General features: G+C 40.1%; 1 protein-coding gene across 1 annotated transcript; it reads left to right on the forward strand.

The window, feature by feature from the left end:
- The first annotated feature begins 464 nt into the window (after window positions 1–464).
- On the forward strand, window positions 465–18,452 carry agpat2 (1-acylglycerol-3-phosphate O-acyltransferase 2 (lysophosphatidic acid acyltransferase, beta)). Its single transcript, XM_066713001.1, has 6 exons — window positions 465–1,105; window positions 5,304–5,437; window positions 9,147–9,322; window positions 9,475–9,570; window positions 12,439–12,511; window positions 15,056–18,452. The coding sequence occupies exons 1-6, from the start codon at window positions 921–923 to the stop codon at window positions 15,211–15,213; spliced, it is 822 nt and encodes a 273-aa protein (XP_066569098.1). The 5' UTR covers window positions 465–920; the 3' UTR covers window positions 15,214–18,452.
- The last annotated feature ends 122 nt before the right edge of the window (window positions 18,453–18,574 follow it).

Consider the following 18,574-nt stretch of genomic DNA (forward strand, 5'->3'; position numbering starts at 1 on the left):
ACACTTTAGGCAGGCATTCATCCAGTAGTGAATCAGAATAGGCTACATACTACTACATACATAAACTGTATATTTACTATATAGATTTAAAAATAGTTTTAAAAGTAATGGATTGTTTTGTTTTTATAATTAATCTTGTTTCACCATTCTTTCCGGCTTTGCTTTAGCATACTTCTCTGATCTGTTCAGATAGCCTATAGCCAGGATACTGCATGGAATAGGATATGTGATTGGACTTGTTCTTCTGTATATTAATGTTCCATACAGTACTGTTCTTTACACATAACAATAGCAACCATTATTATTGTAGGACATGGTTTGAATTTAATAATAGTAATTAACTTTATTACTTCATGATTAGATAAGCTACATTTGTCAAAAACATCTGACCGGTAGTGATTACAGTAGGGCAATTTCCACTGTGCAGACATACTGTGACCTAAATCGCGGTTACATTTGCAACAGTCGTGCGCAAAAATAAAATGAGGGCTAATGCAAAAACAAACCGACGTGTGGTTTACTGTTTCTTTGTTTTTTTAATACCACTGACACCAGAGTGAGAGGCGAGACGATACAGACAGAATACAGAATACAGAACTCAGAACACCAGCGTTCCCAACCGGGAGGAAATAAGAGGCGCCAGAACCGGAAACAGAAGAAAACCTTTTTTTTCCGATGACAATTTCCTCTAGAAACAGGCCAAATGCAAGATCTCATCCAAAAACATTGCAAAGACCGTCTTTGAAACAGTCCAGCACGCAGGAACAAGTCGGAGCGACGTTTTTTGGCATTGCACCACCTCATTAAGAAGGGGAAGGAGGGACCGACTGTGTAGGACAAAAGTTGCTCAAGTTTTTATGTAGGAAGTTGTCATGTTAGCCAGGGCAGCACAGTGAACCTCTCAGCGGATTATTACCAGCATGGATGCTCTCTGGATATTACTCCTGCTGCTGCTGCTGCTGCTCCCAGCCCTGCTGTGGACCAGCAGCACGTTTGTCTTTTATTTTAAAAAGGTTTTCTACGTTGCTTGGATGATGATGCTGGCCGTGGTGGCCATCCCGATCTGTTTCCTAAAAAGTGGGGGCAGGGACATAGAGAATATGCGGTGAGTTGTAACCCACGTTTTGCAAAACACAATTAACTAACGTGGCAGACGGATAACGTGCAGAAATGAATTAGCGTTGTGAATACGTGGTGGCTATTGTGAAAGTGTGAGGGCTAGATTGCGCATCTTTACGTCTGTTTTTTAAACGAATGAGGCTACTTAGAAACGTGTCTTTTCGATATAAGCTCAGTGTTCATTTGCACACTCGGGCACAAAAACACGAATCCAGCTGTTTTGGAGAGACAGATGTGTGCCTGACGTAACGGGCTAGGTCTCCCCTGTGAAATGGCTCGGAGCTGGGCCCAGGGGTGGACATTTTCCAAACGTTTCGTTGAAGGATAGAAGACCAACTATTCTGCCAAAAAATAGGTTCAGATGTAATACAGCACAATGAAACCTCATTCATATGTTGCTCAATTTCTGCGTTGTAAAAATCAGAGAAAAGGTGACCGAGGCAGAAGACGTCATGATTTTATTTCAGACATGGGCAGGATTTTGTTTCCTTATTATATAAAACATTGCTCCATCTCCTTTTATTGCAAATACTAAATTTTTATAGTTTCTATTTATGTAAACGAAATCGTTAAGGGCTATGTCCCATGATTTTTTATTTTTTAAATCATGTAATACATATAAATGTTGGCCTTTCTTACTAATGAATTGCATTGGCAGCAGCTGTAGTAATGGACAGCAGTCTAATTTATGTATCAGTTTCTTCTGAGAAGGATAAACAAAGTTCCACTTGGCAACATTACATTTAGGCTTGATCATAAAGTGTTTATTTTCCCTAAATAGTACTAGTATATTATTATTATCAGTAGTAGTATAAATTAATGAATACACGTTTGATAATGTATTTTTAGTGAAAACTGGTAACACGCTACAGAAGGTCTACATAAACTGGTGGCTTTAGCCTAGGAGTACCTTGTGCTATGAATTCATGCCTGGAAAACCATCTGGGTATGATTAAATGCTTGTATACCATAAGCTTATTATTATTTGGATCATACAAGGGTATTTTTAAACTATTTCTGTTCCCACAGAGACTGTTGCACGAAGCTATTAATTTCCCATAGTACATGATAGCTTGCCTGCCATGTTCTGGTGCCCTATTTAAAAAGAATCCACTCCTTTAATTTTTAACAGCTTCCAGAGATGGATAATAGGGAAGACGCACACAAAAAAGCACAGGATCTTCCTTTACATGAGTGCCAGGCCTGCAATTAGTGTTGAGATGAGTAAATTAGAAGATGGGTGGGTGAAACCAGAAACGCAAAATATAATTACACTATGAGCAAAGGCATAATAGTTATGTATGTGCTGAGTGATTGTACTTTTATTGTAAGTAAAAAAAAACGTAACCTTAATTTTGAAATAAATATCTCAATAGTACATTTTACTTGCTATTGATGATAATGTTTTGGCCTTAAAGTTAGCCCCGATTTTGAAAATGAAGTAGGGCTCTTGTATGTTGATGCATTTTGTGAAAAAGAGTGCTAAACTTGAATATTGTTCATTGTGATATGATCACAATGCATGCTGTGTACGGCCTGTTTTGCTTCTGCTTGAATTGTTGATAAAATGGTCTGTTATGTGGTCGAGTTCCTGTGGTTTCCTTTTTCGAAAGTGTTGTGCAAATAGTTTTTTGACATAGCCTTGAAAAATAAATGACTGACTATCTAGTAGGATGTTAACTGCAGAGGTTACTGCTTTTGTTTTTCACCTGGCAGGGTCCAAGTGTAGTATCAGAAGATCATATTCAAAGGTCCAGAAAGAGACCATACCACCGCTTGCATATACAAAATCCTCCGGCTCGTGAAATTACAGTCTTTCAAATGCATTACCTATTTGACAAAATAGGATCTACCTGTATTGATATATTTAGACGAGTCCAGTTCAATGATATTTTAGTTAGTTTCTGTCCTGTACCTCCTTAGCACTGGAATCGAGAGCAAGAGAGTGAAAGTGACTTTAGACTGTAATTACTTGTGAGCATGAACAGCTCGGATATCTTTGTAGAATAACATTACAGTGTTGTAACCTCCTGTCAAATTCCCAACAGCTCTCATCTTTCTTTTTCTTGTAGCCTGTTCAGCAGTGGTTTATTTTAGCCAAGAAAGACCCCCACCCCTTTCTTTTTAACATGAAACAGGAGCAAAAACATATTTCTTAGAATCCATAAAATATTGTCTCTGCCCTTAGATACCGTAGTGGTGGTCTTGTTAGTAGTGTCATGTTACTTCAACAGAAAACACAATACCACAAGCTGATCTTGACCCATTCTTTGGGGCAAATTGCTTTTACATTGTTTTTGTATTCAAGGTAGAACTGAGTGAATCAGCAGGAAAAACCTAGCACTGTAATCTCTTCCATACCTCCAGCACTCCAGTAGAAAATATGACTCCTGTTTTCTGTCTGTAATCTGCCTTGATTTAAATGGCCACTTTTCAGTCATATCCTCTAAGGCTGAACCAACTAATCTCTAGGCTTTTTGTATTCAGCCCTCTTAAACCGTGTACCCTAACTTCTAAATACAGCTGTCTTGGAGCCTTTTGGCTGTATTAAAAAAAAAATAGAAAGAAAAAACCTTAATGTAAATGTGTAGTCCAGTTACCCCCCTAGATTACTTCTCGGTTGTTCTGTCCTGCGTTGTGTGCTCTGTAGGTTTCTATTGTTGGCCATTCCAGCTATTCTGAGGTGGCTTCTCAAAATGCTGACATACTTGGATGGCAATGCTCCATGAGTTTACACTTATTATCATCTAATCAGAAATCGGAAACCTTTGTTACAGTGCCTTAGTTATGAGACGTGTCAAAGCACTGAAGAAGTCACAATACAGAGAAAATCTACATTACTGAAACAAATTATAGATAGATATAGGCTGTTTCATATAAATGATTAGATCTTCTAAGTTTGGTTTATAGATTTCCAAACATGTTTATAAACAGTATACAAGACAGACCAGCTGTGAATACAAACTATATATATTTTGTAAGGCAAAATAATCTGCTAGGGTACATGTTTGCCCTGCAGGAGGCAAACTATAGGCCCACACTGAATGACTCGCTCACATTACTTCATAGGTAATTATAGCACTATTGCAGTCACCCCGACCTTTATGATGGTCATTGATAATGCAGGTACACGTGGATCTTTGATGTTTTACGTGGCATTCCAGATTGCAATCAAATTGAGGACTAAAGCATTGCAGTATGTTGCTTAATCACAACATCTAAAACTCATGAAGTGCGTGTAATGTCAAACTTAGAGATTCCCCTTCCTTTCTTCACAACGATGAACTTCACAACGAATGAAACTTTAATTTTGCATGCATTCAGATTCAGAACTGATCCTAACCTAGATTAGACACCTAGAATAGAAACTATCGTAGGCGTTGTAGGGAGAGAGGCAGAAATGAGTTATTTGTTCAGGATGATGACACTGAAATTTTTTGTTACAGGCATAAGTGGGATGCGAGATCAGCAGTGGTTTAGTTTTTTGTTTTTTGTTTTTCATGTTTGTTTTAACTGGCCAGTATAAAACCCTCAACCTGGGTTAATGCAAACCAAGTTCCTCTTGCAACACTTGTATTGATTAAAAAAGAACCAGTGCCAGATGAGTTGAGAGAGTTAATGATATATGCACTAGATAAAAGATTTTGTCGTTGTAACAATGCCAGAGGCGTTTTGGAAACATCAAGATAGCACTTTCTTAGTTGTGGTCAAGGGAATACAAATTGACAAAACTTAGTGTATGGCAGCGTGATTATATAAATCTGTATTTGTTTTTTACTCTTTAGAGATGGAAGGACTTGTACATCAAATGAAACCGTTATGTTGTTAACCAGTAATAAATAAGTAAATAAATTGTAATAAACTAACAGTTGCTTAGAAGTCGTCATTTTTTATTTAAAAAATTAATGATCTGCCTCCTATATCACTTTGTGTGGTCTTAGTCATCTTATTATCCATGATGTCTTTTTTGTTTGTTTGTTGTTTGCTTTTATAGTTTTTGATTTTCATTAAAATGAATGTCAAGAGATGCAATTTCTTACCGTAGAGGAAATTTAAAAAATAATAATTTGCAACCTGTGTAGTCTTTAATTCTTTGTGTAGATAAAGGCAGAAGAGAGAACCCATAGTTGAGCGTTTGGCTTCAGGGCTATTTTCTAATTCACTCCATTTGTTCTAACTCACAGGGTTATCCGCTTTCTAGTCCGACATGTCAAGTATTTTCTGGGGCTGCGATTCCAGGTGAGTGGGTGGGAGCACTTGCAGACTGAAGGACCCTACGTTATCATATCCAATCATCAGAGCTCACTGGATGTCTTGGGTGAGTATGTATGCATTTATTTATTTATTTTCGAAAGACTGTTTCAAGGTTTGTACAGTTCATGATTTTAAAAGGAAAAAAAAATACAATTCTACAGGAATTTATATAAAGTGGTGATTCTCATGAAACCTACCTTGAACCATGGGTGTGATGATTTAAATATAAAAAAATTATGAACCTAAATGGTAAAACATTAATCCAATAGATATACATGTATTCTTTCTTGCATACAAAGATGGGTATGCATGTATTGCATGTACATATTTTCACTTTCAAATTATTTAGTTTCTCTTTATGCTCCATCTTGAAAATACAGAAGTGGGTGTTTTTGGGGGCAGGTTCTTTATTATGATGACTGCTTGTGTTTATCTTTGATTTGTATTTGCGTACACACGCACACACACACACACATGTGGTGGTCATTCACCATTCTGCAATGCAGCATATTAGAACACAGTGAATGTGTCATGTAATCTGTGAAAAATGTCAAGTTCCCTTGCTGTCTTTTTCAGTTATTTGTATCCAGCAAATCGGTCAGAAAGGAACTTAGTCTTAGGAGAGCTGTAAAATGCCCTTGGGGTTGTGAGGTCTTTTGTGTGGAATCCTGAAAACTGGAAACATTGAGCAGGGCTTGCAGTTACTAAAATGCTGTTATAATTAGACTACATTATATTAAGACTCTTTTGGGAGTACAGCAGACTTTGCAGGGAGGGAATCTTCATATGTCCAGCTATCTCATGCTATCCCATCCCCAGATTAGTGCTGCTGCTTTGTGGGTTAATCTACACACAAATCCCAAGGCCCCAAACTGTTATGAATCCAGCAGCTGTTACTTGGCATTTGTGTACAACATTCCTCATGTGATCCTTAATAGAAAGCATGTTTTTGTTTCAACTTAAAAAAATTAATAATCAAAAAAACAATTGCAGTTGTACATGAATAAAAGCTATATGTCACATCTGTGCCTGTGCCTCTCTGAGCTGCCTGTTGCATTAGATTACAGATAATCAACACTGATTGTCTGAGCATGCCATTGGGAAAGCGCAGTGAACAATGCTGACCCTCCAGCGGGTGCATATTCCTGCCTGGGGTGCTGATCATCCCAGCTGCATCGTCTGGAAGAAAACCAGATGCCTGACCCTAGGAAAACAAGAAGCATTATGTAATGCGCAGAACCAGCGACCACTGCCGCTAATATTCCAGATGTTTGGTTAGCTCAGTGCCTTCGGACTGCTTGCCATTGTATAAAGAAAAGAAAAGAAAAATGTCCCAAAGACTTCAGCCAAGGTACATTTCTCCAGAGAAAAGGCTGTTTGTACCCCATAACAAATCTTTCAGGAGTGAAGGAAGAAAATCAGGCTTCCAAAATCAAAAACAGAAATTAATTCTAATTTGGATTGCCCCATACGTGGAGACACATGTTATTTAAAGGTTGACCTTTATACTGTAAGGTTTTTATTGCACGTCTATGGACATGATGCAATAGGATTAAAAGCACTCATTATCATTTGTGCAGGCTGAAGTGTCACCTCACTTAATTCAAGTCTTGCTCTGTGCTTGTTCAGCTTGGGTTTGGGATTGTGTCAACTGTTTACAGTGATGAAATTTGCTCTGCATGTGCCTCTAAATCTCTGCAGTGTAATGCAGACCTTGTTAAGATTAGCACTGGTGAATTGCAAATTGGGGAGAGCATTTTATACAGTTGTGATTGACACTTTGAGGATCAGTGCCAGAAGACTCTGTGGTTCTATATACTGAACACCTGCCTGTCTGTCGGCCAGTGCCTAAACTGAAGATGGTATTGTCAAAGTGTATTGAGATTTTGTAATTGCAATGCAATTCTGATTTAAAAGGGTTATGTACTATGTAGAGGTGGTAGTTTTTGTTGAAGGGAGCCTTGACCAGCAATATATTTTGTGATATTCTGTACTCCCACAGACACAATATCACATGTGAAAAAGCTCGAAGTGCAGTAATAGATATCTAAGGAGGATAGCTTTCGAAACGTTTCATGACCTCCTGTGGGTATTGACCTGTGTGCCTTTGAACACCTCTGGGAGTGACTGACACTGAATCAGGAAGCCACCAACTTTCGCTAGACTAGCAACCACCCTGTTGGGAACAAAGGCAAACTATGGCCCTGTCTTTCCATCCAAAGAATTGCATCTCTCATTAAGGCAATGAGTGGGCCTAAACCATCTATAATCTCTCTTTTGCACGATCTGGTAATAATAGTCTATTGTTTGAAATAGCAGCATATTAACCACCATCCTGTTTCATCCTGAATAGTCCCTCTGAATTGAATTAAAAATTAGTACAGGCATTTCTCAATACAGCACCCCATTGAAACTCTGAAAATAGGTTGTTCTGTGTGTCTGACACTGGCTTATTCAGAGTTGTGTTTCAGGGATTAATCATCTCACGTTTGCTTACAATCACCAGTTGTTTTCTGTTGACATTGATTTTCTTTTGCTGTATACTATAACCTCTGTTATTAAATATGTCTGCATTTGTTTAGTCTGTGTTTCAGTGTCTTGGAAAGGCCAGGCCTGTGCTCCGATTTCTTACTAGATGAGGAAAAAAATGCAAATAAGCATTAATAAACAGCCTTAATTAACATCCCCACACCCCCTCAAAGCAAGTTTACAAACTGTGCTTAAAGGTGTATGAATCTATTCCTGTGTGGCTTCATATTATCTTCAGTTTTTCATAAGCTGGTATCTAGAAGCCCCTCATTTTGGTAACAATATGCAGTTTCCAGGTCACTGATCCTATTAGTTGTTTTCTTAGAAATGCACCCTGGGTTAAATGAAAGCCCAGCAAAGGGAAATACCTTCTTTTTAGAAATAAACTGCCTACAGTTGATCAATGCTTGAAAATGAAACCACACAAAATAAAAGGTTCCTGTGTAAGTGTTCAACTGTAAAAAGACTGGCTTGATAGCTGTTTTCACCTCATGTGGCACCTGCATGACATTTTTATTGCCCTTTAACAATTAACAATTTCACAAAGTAGTGACATACAAACTCTAGAAACTGCTGTTATTAGACCTTCGCACAGCACCTCTGGATGGACCTCCTGCTATTTCAGTCTTGCATAGTCTAGGCCACCAGTGTCTGAGGAGTACAGATCCCCAATATAAACTGTAATCCAGCACATGGTGAGATTGTGGATTGAAATGTAGAAACCTGCTTTTTTTGCGTAACTCCACAATCTATTATGTACTCGAGAGCAGCATATTGTAAGGAAACTGTTTTAGAAATTCTTTTGGTGGGTGAACTGCAATTTGAGGTCTACAAAAACTTGTATCAAGAATATAATCCTTATTTTAAGAGATTATTAACTTCCGGAGAAAGCAACTCATTGTTGGTTTAAGACACTTTTTATGGCACCAGATTAATACAGCACTACAGTACTAGAAAATGCCTGTTGAAATGCACTTTATAAAACACCTGAAAGCTAGTCTCTTAAATACTATATGTATGTGTATGTTCAAGAAACAAAACAATCTTCAGTGTTCAGCTCTCAACCCTGCGAGACCAACCTATCTTTCTCATGTTCAGCTTTGAGGGATCTATTCTGAACATATTTTTGCTGGACAAATTGGTAAGAATAGCAAATTGCAGTTGGAGATTCCCTAAGGATTTGCATAACCAAACAAAAGCAATAGGAACCACTTTCTTAAAGGGGTGGTCTGCTTCATTTTCAGCCATGATGGAGATCCTTCCTGACCGCTGTACCATGGTTGCCAAGAAGGAGCTGGTGTACGCTGGCACTGTTGGTATTGTCTCCTGGCTTGGGGGCATCGTCTTCATCAACCGCAAGAAGACCAGCGATGCCAAGAGTGTGATGACAGATGCAGCAAATACCATGCTGCAGGACCAGGTAGCTTCAGCCTTCCTGCAGACTCGGGGCTTGACTTTATTTTTATAGCAGTTCAGTCATTTTCACATTTCACATTTGATATAATACAGTAGTCCATTTTCAGCAGTGGTTTATGGCCAGCTGGGTAAGCTGCTGTCTTACTTTTCCCGCAGATCCGACTGTGGGTGTTCCCTGAAGGCACAAGGAACCAGAAAGGAGATCTCTTGCCCTTCAAGAAGGGTGCTTTCCACCTGGCTGTGCAGGCACAGGTGAGAGCATGGCAGGTTCCTTACACAGCCAGTGGGCATCGCTAAAGACATCCAATCATCTCTAACCTCAGCTGAAAGGACGGGGATAAAAGCATGAGTGGGAGTTTACAGCGCTGTGAAGCAAATTACTGTGGTGTGCTTTGCCTCTGCTTTGGAGGTAATATCATGCAGAGAAGGATAACCTCTCAATGTGCTTATCCCCTCCGCCAGCGTCTTGAAACAGTCTGCCTTCGTCTCTTTAAAACTGAGACGCTTTCCTTTCATCAGACATCAGTTTTATGGCACAGCTGAAAAGCCACGCAGCACAGACTGGCATTTGCAAGGGCTTATGAAATGTGCTTGCAGATTGGATGCTGGGCGATTGACACTCTCGGCTCTAGTCTAATTTCCGTATGTCTCTTATTGATGAAAGGATAACTGTAAAAGGAGTAGTAATAAGCCAGGGGATTTACACTGCCTACCTGACACTGGAATATTATTGGTTTACTCTATTTTGTCTATGAGAAACTCTTGATCTCTCCGATTTTGGGAGGCGCTAGTGTTACAGTAACGCTTCATGATGTGTGGGTGTGTGTTTACAACAGGAATGCCATTCTCCTGAAGGGCAAAGCTATACTCATAATTTGAGTATGAAAACAATTATGCCTCAGGAGTGATATATCAAGTATAATTTCTCCCCATATGGCCGTCTCTTCAGATCCCAACTTGCTTAAGTATTTCGAACGCATATTCAGTCATGTTTGTGTCTATACTGGGAATTATTTTCATCAAGGTTGTTCCTAATAGTTTTTTGCTTTTAACATATTTTTAAATGTATTTTCCAACTGAAAGCCACCATGGCTGAAGGTATTAGCCACCTAATTTAAAAAATAAACCACTGACTCACAATATAACTACTGTGATTAGGAGCCATAAAGAAAGGGGATATCCACATCTCACAGAAAAAATTGATAAATAACAATATGGCACTTAATAAAAAATAAGAATTGAGTGCAATGCATAGGAAAGTAGTATTCACTGTGTACAGTTTAAAACTACACCACTAGAGGGAGCTGATGTCTTTATATTTAGCATATTTTAGGCCTGACTTCATTATAGGTCGCAAAGGAGAAAAAATATATTCTGTAAAGGGAAAAAACGAAGCAGTGACCGGTTTTACATGTGTGTGGCTTAGGTGAAACATGTTCTTTAAACTTTACTGAAACATGCACACACACACACAAACACACACACATGATTTATTGTGATTTTATCCTGCTTCAGGAGACCTGCAGCCAGTTCTCTTATGTGTCATACAGAGCTTTGGGTTGACTCGGAGCATCTGTTAGAAGTGTACAGCAAATCTGATGAACTGCTCGGGGCCACACAGTTTTCAGATAATACAATGCACAAGCAATGGTTTCTAAGGTGCTATGATGGTTGTGCATCATATTGTCTGAAAACTGCAGCCCCGAGCAGTTTGTCCCAGCAGAGCTGCTGGCTGGGAGCACTCTGGAAACTCACTGGAAGCACATTCCTCCGCCGTGATGTGGAAGGCTCTCCAATCAAGGGAAAAGACCCATGGGGGGCAAGTCCCTTCAAAATGAAGAGGAATGAACCCTTTATTGCCGCTTTGTCAGCATTTTAGCAGGACCTGATTCTTCATATACCCCTCCCCCATCCCCTCTGGTTTCAATCTCTGTTTATAGAGTGCTGTGGCTTTAAGTATAGTAAGAAATTGCACCACAGAAAGCAAAAACTAAACTTTCCTTCTTTACTTGCATTACTCGATGGTGTTATATCCTGTTAGGATGAATTTCCTAACAGTGATTGTTCAACCACTTCAGTTATAGCACAGCTTACATACACAAAATCCAATTGCTCTGTAGGTGGGTCTGATGTACAATAAAGTATTGGGGAGGGGACTTTGATTTGGTGGATGAACTAAAACCTACAGCTCTGTCCGTTATTACAAATCTTAAAATATATGCAAAATTAATTTTAAGGGAAACAAAAGATGTAACACTGTCCCAAGTAAAAGAAGACCCACCACGTCTGTCTCTATGGCCCATTTCCTTTCAGAAGCCCAGGATGCCCAGGGACAGCTGTTAATTTTACAGTTGCACCTGGATGTCCACAGGCTCAAAATATCACAGTGCGCGGCCCTAATTAACAAACCTAATGTGGCAAGCAAGCAGTTTTATTCAGCTTTCCAAATGAACCACTGCTGTCTGGAGTGGGCATCTGGGACTCGGTTGTCTCGGAGCCGTTCTTCTTGTGATGAAGGGATGCAACGTGGCTTCAACTGTGCGCCCGTTAACCCCAAGTACATGAATCGGGATGGGGGGGTTCTCCTTGTAAAGCTCAGGTTCATTAGTCTGAGCATCTGTTGACCTTGGGGCTTGGGAACTGGCTGAGAAAATAAAGTACAGTTACAGTTGCGCCTTTTCGCCAAGACATCCCTTATAACCCTGCTGCTTATATAAGGGAGACTCCGTACAGTGCCAAGACTAATGAGTACAGATCACAATTGGGCTAAATTTAACTGGATGCTTTAGGGAATGGCTGTTTTACTTCATATATTGTGGGATGATTCCCTGTCAGTGGCTAACCTTGTCGTTTTTTTGGTGGAGACCACATCTGTTAAACTTGGAAACTTTTTCTTTTCATTCTTTTTATTTTTAGAATCCCTTCCTAAAATGTGTTCACGCAAAGCATGCTGTGAAAGCTGAGGTAGGATGCAGTATTCCCCAATTAATGAGGCCCTAGTGTTTTCTTACAAAGTTACAAAGCAATTTCTCCCCTTGCCCTTAATAGCTAGTTGATGTAAACTGGCCTTTTCAAACCGTTGAAGACTCCTATTTTCATTATATTTGTTCTTCCTTGCAGGCTCCTATTATCCCTCTAGTGATTTCCTCCTACAGCAACTTCTACTTGGGAAAAGAAAAGCAGTTCAACTCTGGTATGAATGTTTTTTTTTCTTTTCCTTTTCTTTCAATTCTATTTAACTCGGGGAAATAGCTCAAGTCCAAACAGCAGTGCTAGGAGGGGACTGAGGGCTACAGTGTGGAACAGGAGAAACCGTGGGTCTGAAAAACATACTGGAGTTTTTCACATTCGAAAGAACAGTGTAATGTGAGTGCCCATTACTTACTTACTGGAAATATGCAGTGAATCCTATTATTAACATCTGCTCATACTATTCTTATTCTTACAGCCTCATTGATATTTCTGATGAAGTAAGCATCAATGTATGTAATGCTTTTTGGTTTTAGTGATCTCACAGTAAGGTGATACTCAAGTAAAAATAATTTTCAGTTTTTCCCCCCCATCTACCCCAAATACAGTCCATTTTTTCCATACGTTTTTTATTATTATTATTTTTATTTCTTGGCAGACGCCCTTATCCAGGGCAACTTACAACGTAAGTGCAATACAAAGTGCAAGAATACAGTTAAGTACAAGGCATCAAGCATTACAAATTACATTTTACATTAAACATAGCAATTCAAAATATAATACATTGTTCAACTTCCAATTTACACAGGTAAGTACAGTAAGTGAGATCATACATCCTGGAAAGTAAAAGCTAAGTGCTGTCAAGATGTAGGGTCACAGTCAAGGGCTACGGGAAAGGGAGCAAGGAGGAAAACAATCAAGAACGCGAGAAGCATAATAAAAACTGTGAAGTGCTATCTAGCAGGGATAGAGGACTAATATTACAAGTACTGTTGGAAAAGATGCGTCTTGAGTAAGCACCGGAATGAGGTCAAGGACTCTGCTGTTTTGACTTCGGTGGGCAGGTTGTTCCACCATTTAGGGGCCAGGGATGAGAAGGAGCAGCTCTGGAGGACGGAGAGTGGAGAGGAGGCAGAGTTAGTCTTCTGGCACTGGAGGAGCGCAGTGGTCTGGAGGGGATGTATAGAGAGACGAGTGACTGAAGGTATCTTGGTGCAGTGTGGTCAAAACAGCGGTAGGTGAGGGTCAATGTCTTGAACTGAATGTGTGCTGCTATCGGGAGCCAGTGAAGGGAGCGGAGCAGTGGAGTAGCGTGTGCGAATCGGGGCAGAGAGAATACCAGACGAGCCGCAGAGTTCTGGATGAGCAGGAGCGGCGGGTAGTAGTTGCAGGCAGGCCGGCCAGGAGGGAGTTGCAGTAGTCCAGGCGGGAGAGGACCAGTGAGTGGATGAGGAAGAATCTGCAGATCAAGAGGATGAGGACTGAGGAGAGGGAGGCGCCCGAGCACAGCTGAGGGAGTCAGTGACAGCCAGGAGAGCCGTCTCAGTGGAGTGAGCTGTGCGGACCTGGATTGCAGAGGATCAAGGAGTGAGTGTTGGGACAGAAAGACGGTGGACTGCCCATTCGAGAGTCTTTGAGAGGAAGGGGAGTAGGGAGACAAGGGTGGTAGTTCTGAGGAGAGGTGGTATCAAGGGTTGGTTTCTTGAGGAGTGGGATGACAGCAGCTTGTTTAAATGCAGAGGGGAAACAGCCAGAAAGGAGTGAGGAATTGAGGGAGGAGATCAGGAGCAGTCACTTGGAGGAGGTGAGAAGGGAGAAGGTCCAGGGCACATGTTGTACGTTTGTGACGTAGGAGGAGAGCGGAAACTTCAGAGTCCGAGAGAGTTGAATGAAGAAAAGGAGGCTTGGTCGGTGGGAGGTTTGGGTGTGATTGGTGAGGAGAGGGCACTGTTGAAGAGCTTGCGGATGTCTGCAGTCTTGGAGGAGAAGGAGGCGAAATCATCAGCAGTGAGAAATGAGGGAGAGGGAGGGGGAGGGGGAGGGGGGGGGCAAAGAGGGAGGAGAAGGTGGAGCAGAGTTTGCGGGGGTTGTTGACTAGTAACTTAAAATGACCAAAGATTCTTAAGCATACTATTAGTTCAGCTACATTTACTACACAATTGTATTGAACATCCCAAGGAAAGAGGTTCTTAAGTGTCTTAGGGGCACAGTGAGGTCAGTAAGCTTAATTTAAATCTTTCAACTGCTTGTATACCAGTCTCCTTGAAGTCATTAACCTTGTCTTAAAGCTGTGATCACTGAAACAGCATTTTGTGGAATCAGGCAGGGTGACTCAATTCAGTCATTATTGTGGTTTGTGGTTTTGGACTCAGGATTAACTAAAGCAGCAGGCTGAGCACAATACAATGTTACTTCCTGTTGGTGTGTCACAAATTGCTCTGTTTCACTGAGTGGGATGAAGCTCTACACAGTTTGGTTAATCCCACGGCTTGCCTTTTCACACTGAGACTCTGCGGTCATGGCAACAAGGCACTTTGCAGCCTCCATACTGTGTGTTTTTATTTATTTTTAATCAGTCTCTGACAATGAGAACCCACGAACACAGGAATACTCTTTACCCTGGCTCAGAGATCCACACTTTGAGCTTTGCGTCTCTCCGGATGACTACTTTTTTGAGATTGTGTGGCCTGAGCTCTTGTCTGCAGTCGATATGATGAGCATAGGGGTCACCCCAATGTGTGATTCCCTGTTTCCTTTTTCCTTCCAGGCACAATCACCCTCAAAATCCTCCCGAAGATCCCAACGAAGGGCCTGACGACAGATGACGTGTCGGACCTGTGTGACAAATCATACCAGATCATGCGCTCGGTTTTCATGGAGATATCGCCACAACTGGGGCAGAGCAACGGGCCAGTGTGTCACTAAACATTCCCCAGCACCGGTTTCATGCTCCTAGGACACCGGGCCATACAGTCCCCTCTTTCTGACAAGAAAAAAAAAAAAAAAAAGTGGTCATTTTTCATTCCTGAAGCTCCAGTTATGGCATGCTAGAGGTACAAAACAAACAATCAAAAGTGGGGGTTTCTTTATAAGAGTTATAAAGAATTAGGGGGGGGGGGTTAGAGGTTGGCAGCGGGAGTTTGAAAGGGTCAGGGTTAAAAGTCCCCTAACTTGCTCTGTGTACCTAGGGACATACCAGAGCACTCATCCACGATTCAGTCTGCTGTACCCAAAACCTTAAAGGGACCAGTAAAATTGCTCAAAGTGGTTGAGCCCCGATTGTCTGATCAGACTTTTATGGATGTGCATTCTTGCATGCATCGGATCACTTGGTCCACCTTTTTATTTCCTCGATGGGTATGCTTTATTTTTTTCATTTTTTTATTATTTCTGCCCCTATCATAGCCCCAGTTTCTTGTCCTAGCCAGTTCTGACCCATATTAGTTTCAGAAATAATTTAATGTATTTAGAAGTGATAAAATACAAAAATATTTTCTTTCGCTGGTTACAACTTCCCTCTGCCCCCTCTTCCTCATCCACTTTTGACCACATTCCAGTTTCTATACCCCAAGAAGACACAGTAAGGGGGGTTGTGAGCTTATCTGTGCATTTTCAGCACAGTTCCCTGTGCTTTTTCCTCATCATTTCCATGGAAGTCATGTAAAAATTATTAACATCACCAAAAATGCTAACCACAACAAAATTGAAAAAATATATATATATCTGTGTGATGTATATGGACAGATTTACTCAGATGTTTTGCATAGTTTGTGTACCACATGCTATTCATATTTCGAAAATCTAACAAGATACTTACTGCATGTATCCTGAAGCAAGTATCCCAAGTTGTATACTACATTTATTTATATATACTGTATATTTTTTCATTATATTTCTTCCACGCCCCTCCCCCCCCATCTTTAGAAGAACCCCTCTTGGTAAACCTGTCTCAGAGTGTCAAAGGTATTTTCATTAAGTGCAATATCCAATGTGCAGATGTTACTGTTCCAAAGTGCATATTTCCTGTTGTGCCATGTGAAAACGTATAGTTAAAGAAGCATGATCTGAAAAGTCCCAGGTGTTACCTAGGTTTGAGTGTGGTTTAAATATTTTTAAAAGGCATATTTGCTTAAGCTGCCACAACATTGATCTCTTGAGGAACTTAAATCCAGTGATATTTATTTTAATGTGTGTATATTTTTTGGGGGTTACATCAGACAACTTACTTAGTTTTCACTTTCTTGTGAGGCTGATCTATTTTGACCAATTCATTGGAAGAAACTCCTTCAGATGACCGTGGAAGTGTCGGGTCAGTTTTTTTATTTCCATTTTCTTTTTTGTTTAGTTTTCAGGATAGGCTGATTTGGATCAGCGGTAGTCATAGGTCACATTTGTGCCATTCCAACGTACCCCTGTCCTAGTGTGTGTTGCTTACAAATCGATGGATATTGACGAGGTGTGAGAGGAAAGTTACGAGAGGGCTACAAAAGTAAAGAACCATTTACTGCAGCCTGTACCCATATACACTATAATCTTGAGATTTGGAAAAACTACATATTTTACTAGCATCTTGGTAATAATTAATATCTAATAACTATGGGGGTGGGGGTGAACAACTAAAGTTACTGAACTTCAGGAGCTAAAAGCAGAAGTTCACAACACTAAAATAGTTTTGCAGATTCCAGCAGAGTAACAAGATTCCTTACGTTAGATTAAACAATGGGAACTTGGATATACAGCAGGGCAGTGCTGTTCTATACCAACACTGCTGTTCAGAAGCAACCCTGATCCCAAACCCTGTGTTTTTATTTTGTGTGAGGTGGACATTGGAGTCCCAAAGGAATACTTCGAAAAGGGTGGGGAACACACGCGTGTCACAGGGAAGGATCTGCAAATGCTGTATAACAGCGATTCTGAAGAACGTTCTGGTAAATTGTGATCAGTGGTCATCCGATTAATTACCTGATCGAATGTGCTATGAACACTGTGAAAATGAGGTGTATCTTCAATTATAGTGTTTTATTGTGAGTTTCTTGCCTGCTGGAGCTGCAAAATTATTTACACTAGTAGTAAACCAACTTAAAATGGGATATACTCTCTGGAGGAACTAGTGAAAAATACCTATGTATTGACAGGCAATCTGAGGTGAACTTTGTGAGTTAAGTGCCGTGATTTGCAGTTTAGTTATTGGAAATTGTGAATCTCAGCTTCTTGCAAAGAAAAGAAGGAAAAAAAAAAAAAAAAAAAAAAGCCCGTCGTCAGAGTAACTGGATATTACCTTTTTAGTATTAATTTAGTTTATAGAGCTTCGCAGTAATCCTCCTCAAGCATTTAATTTTGACGTAGGCCGCTGCAGTAAACTAGTGCGTTCAAGGAGATACGGTAGCAGTTTTGCCTACACTTCAGCCATTAAGTGATTGCAAACCAGTCTGAGCGCTCATTCAGACATGGAGATCAGAGTTACAGAAGAAAAACAACCACACACATTTCTAAAGACATTTATGGGATACAGTGTAAATGAGGAACACTGGAATACTTAATGTAAACTGGTAGTATTGCAGGGGGGTTGGTCATAATTCTGTCTGACTATAACACTGCTTATTCAAAGCCATTTACAGGGGTTTTGGTTTGAAGTTGGGGAGAGGTAGCACTATAGCTTTGGGGAAAATAAAAAGCACTTCTTACTTTCGTGACCCCTGCTGGGAATTGCTGGTATAGCCCTCTCGGAGAGCCAGTGAAAAGGGAGTTCTGGTTGGTGGTTGCATAAAATGGTTTGTGTGAATTATTTTTTGTGGAAAATATTAAGGCAGCACTTATTTTAGTTTTTGACTTTCAGAGGTAAAAAAAGAATGTAATTGAAATTTAAATATGTACAATTTACAAAGTATCCTATAAATTCACCAAAGCTATTTAAAGTGTAGACTTTGTGGTAGCTTCAGAAAAACAAATGTTGGGAGTACCTGTATTTTTTAAATACAGTGAAATGTGTGCGTGTGTGTACGGGTGTGTGTATATTTGTGTATGTGTATATATACACACATACATACACATGCATAACCTCTCATAGTAATATCTGGGTATGTTGAACTTGTAATGGTCTTGATTTCACAGAATCTGGCTGAATCTGTTAAAAATGCCTTGAAAAATAAATTTCATTTTTCCTATGGGAAGACTGAATTCCTCTTTTGTCAATTACTGTTTCTGTTGCAAACATGCTGCTTTAATTACCCAAGGATTTAATTAAAAAAGGAAAGGAAAGTTTGGATCTCTTTTGAATAGCCATATA

This window comes from Amia ocellicauda, chromosome 9 (genome assembly GCF_036373705.1).
Source record: "Amia ocellicauda isolate fAmiCal2 chromosome 9, fAmiCal2.hap1, whole genome shotgun sequence".
NCBI lineage: Eukaryota > Metazoa > Chordata > Actinopteri > Amiiformes > Amiidae > Amia > Amia ocellicauda.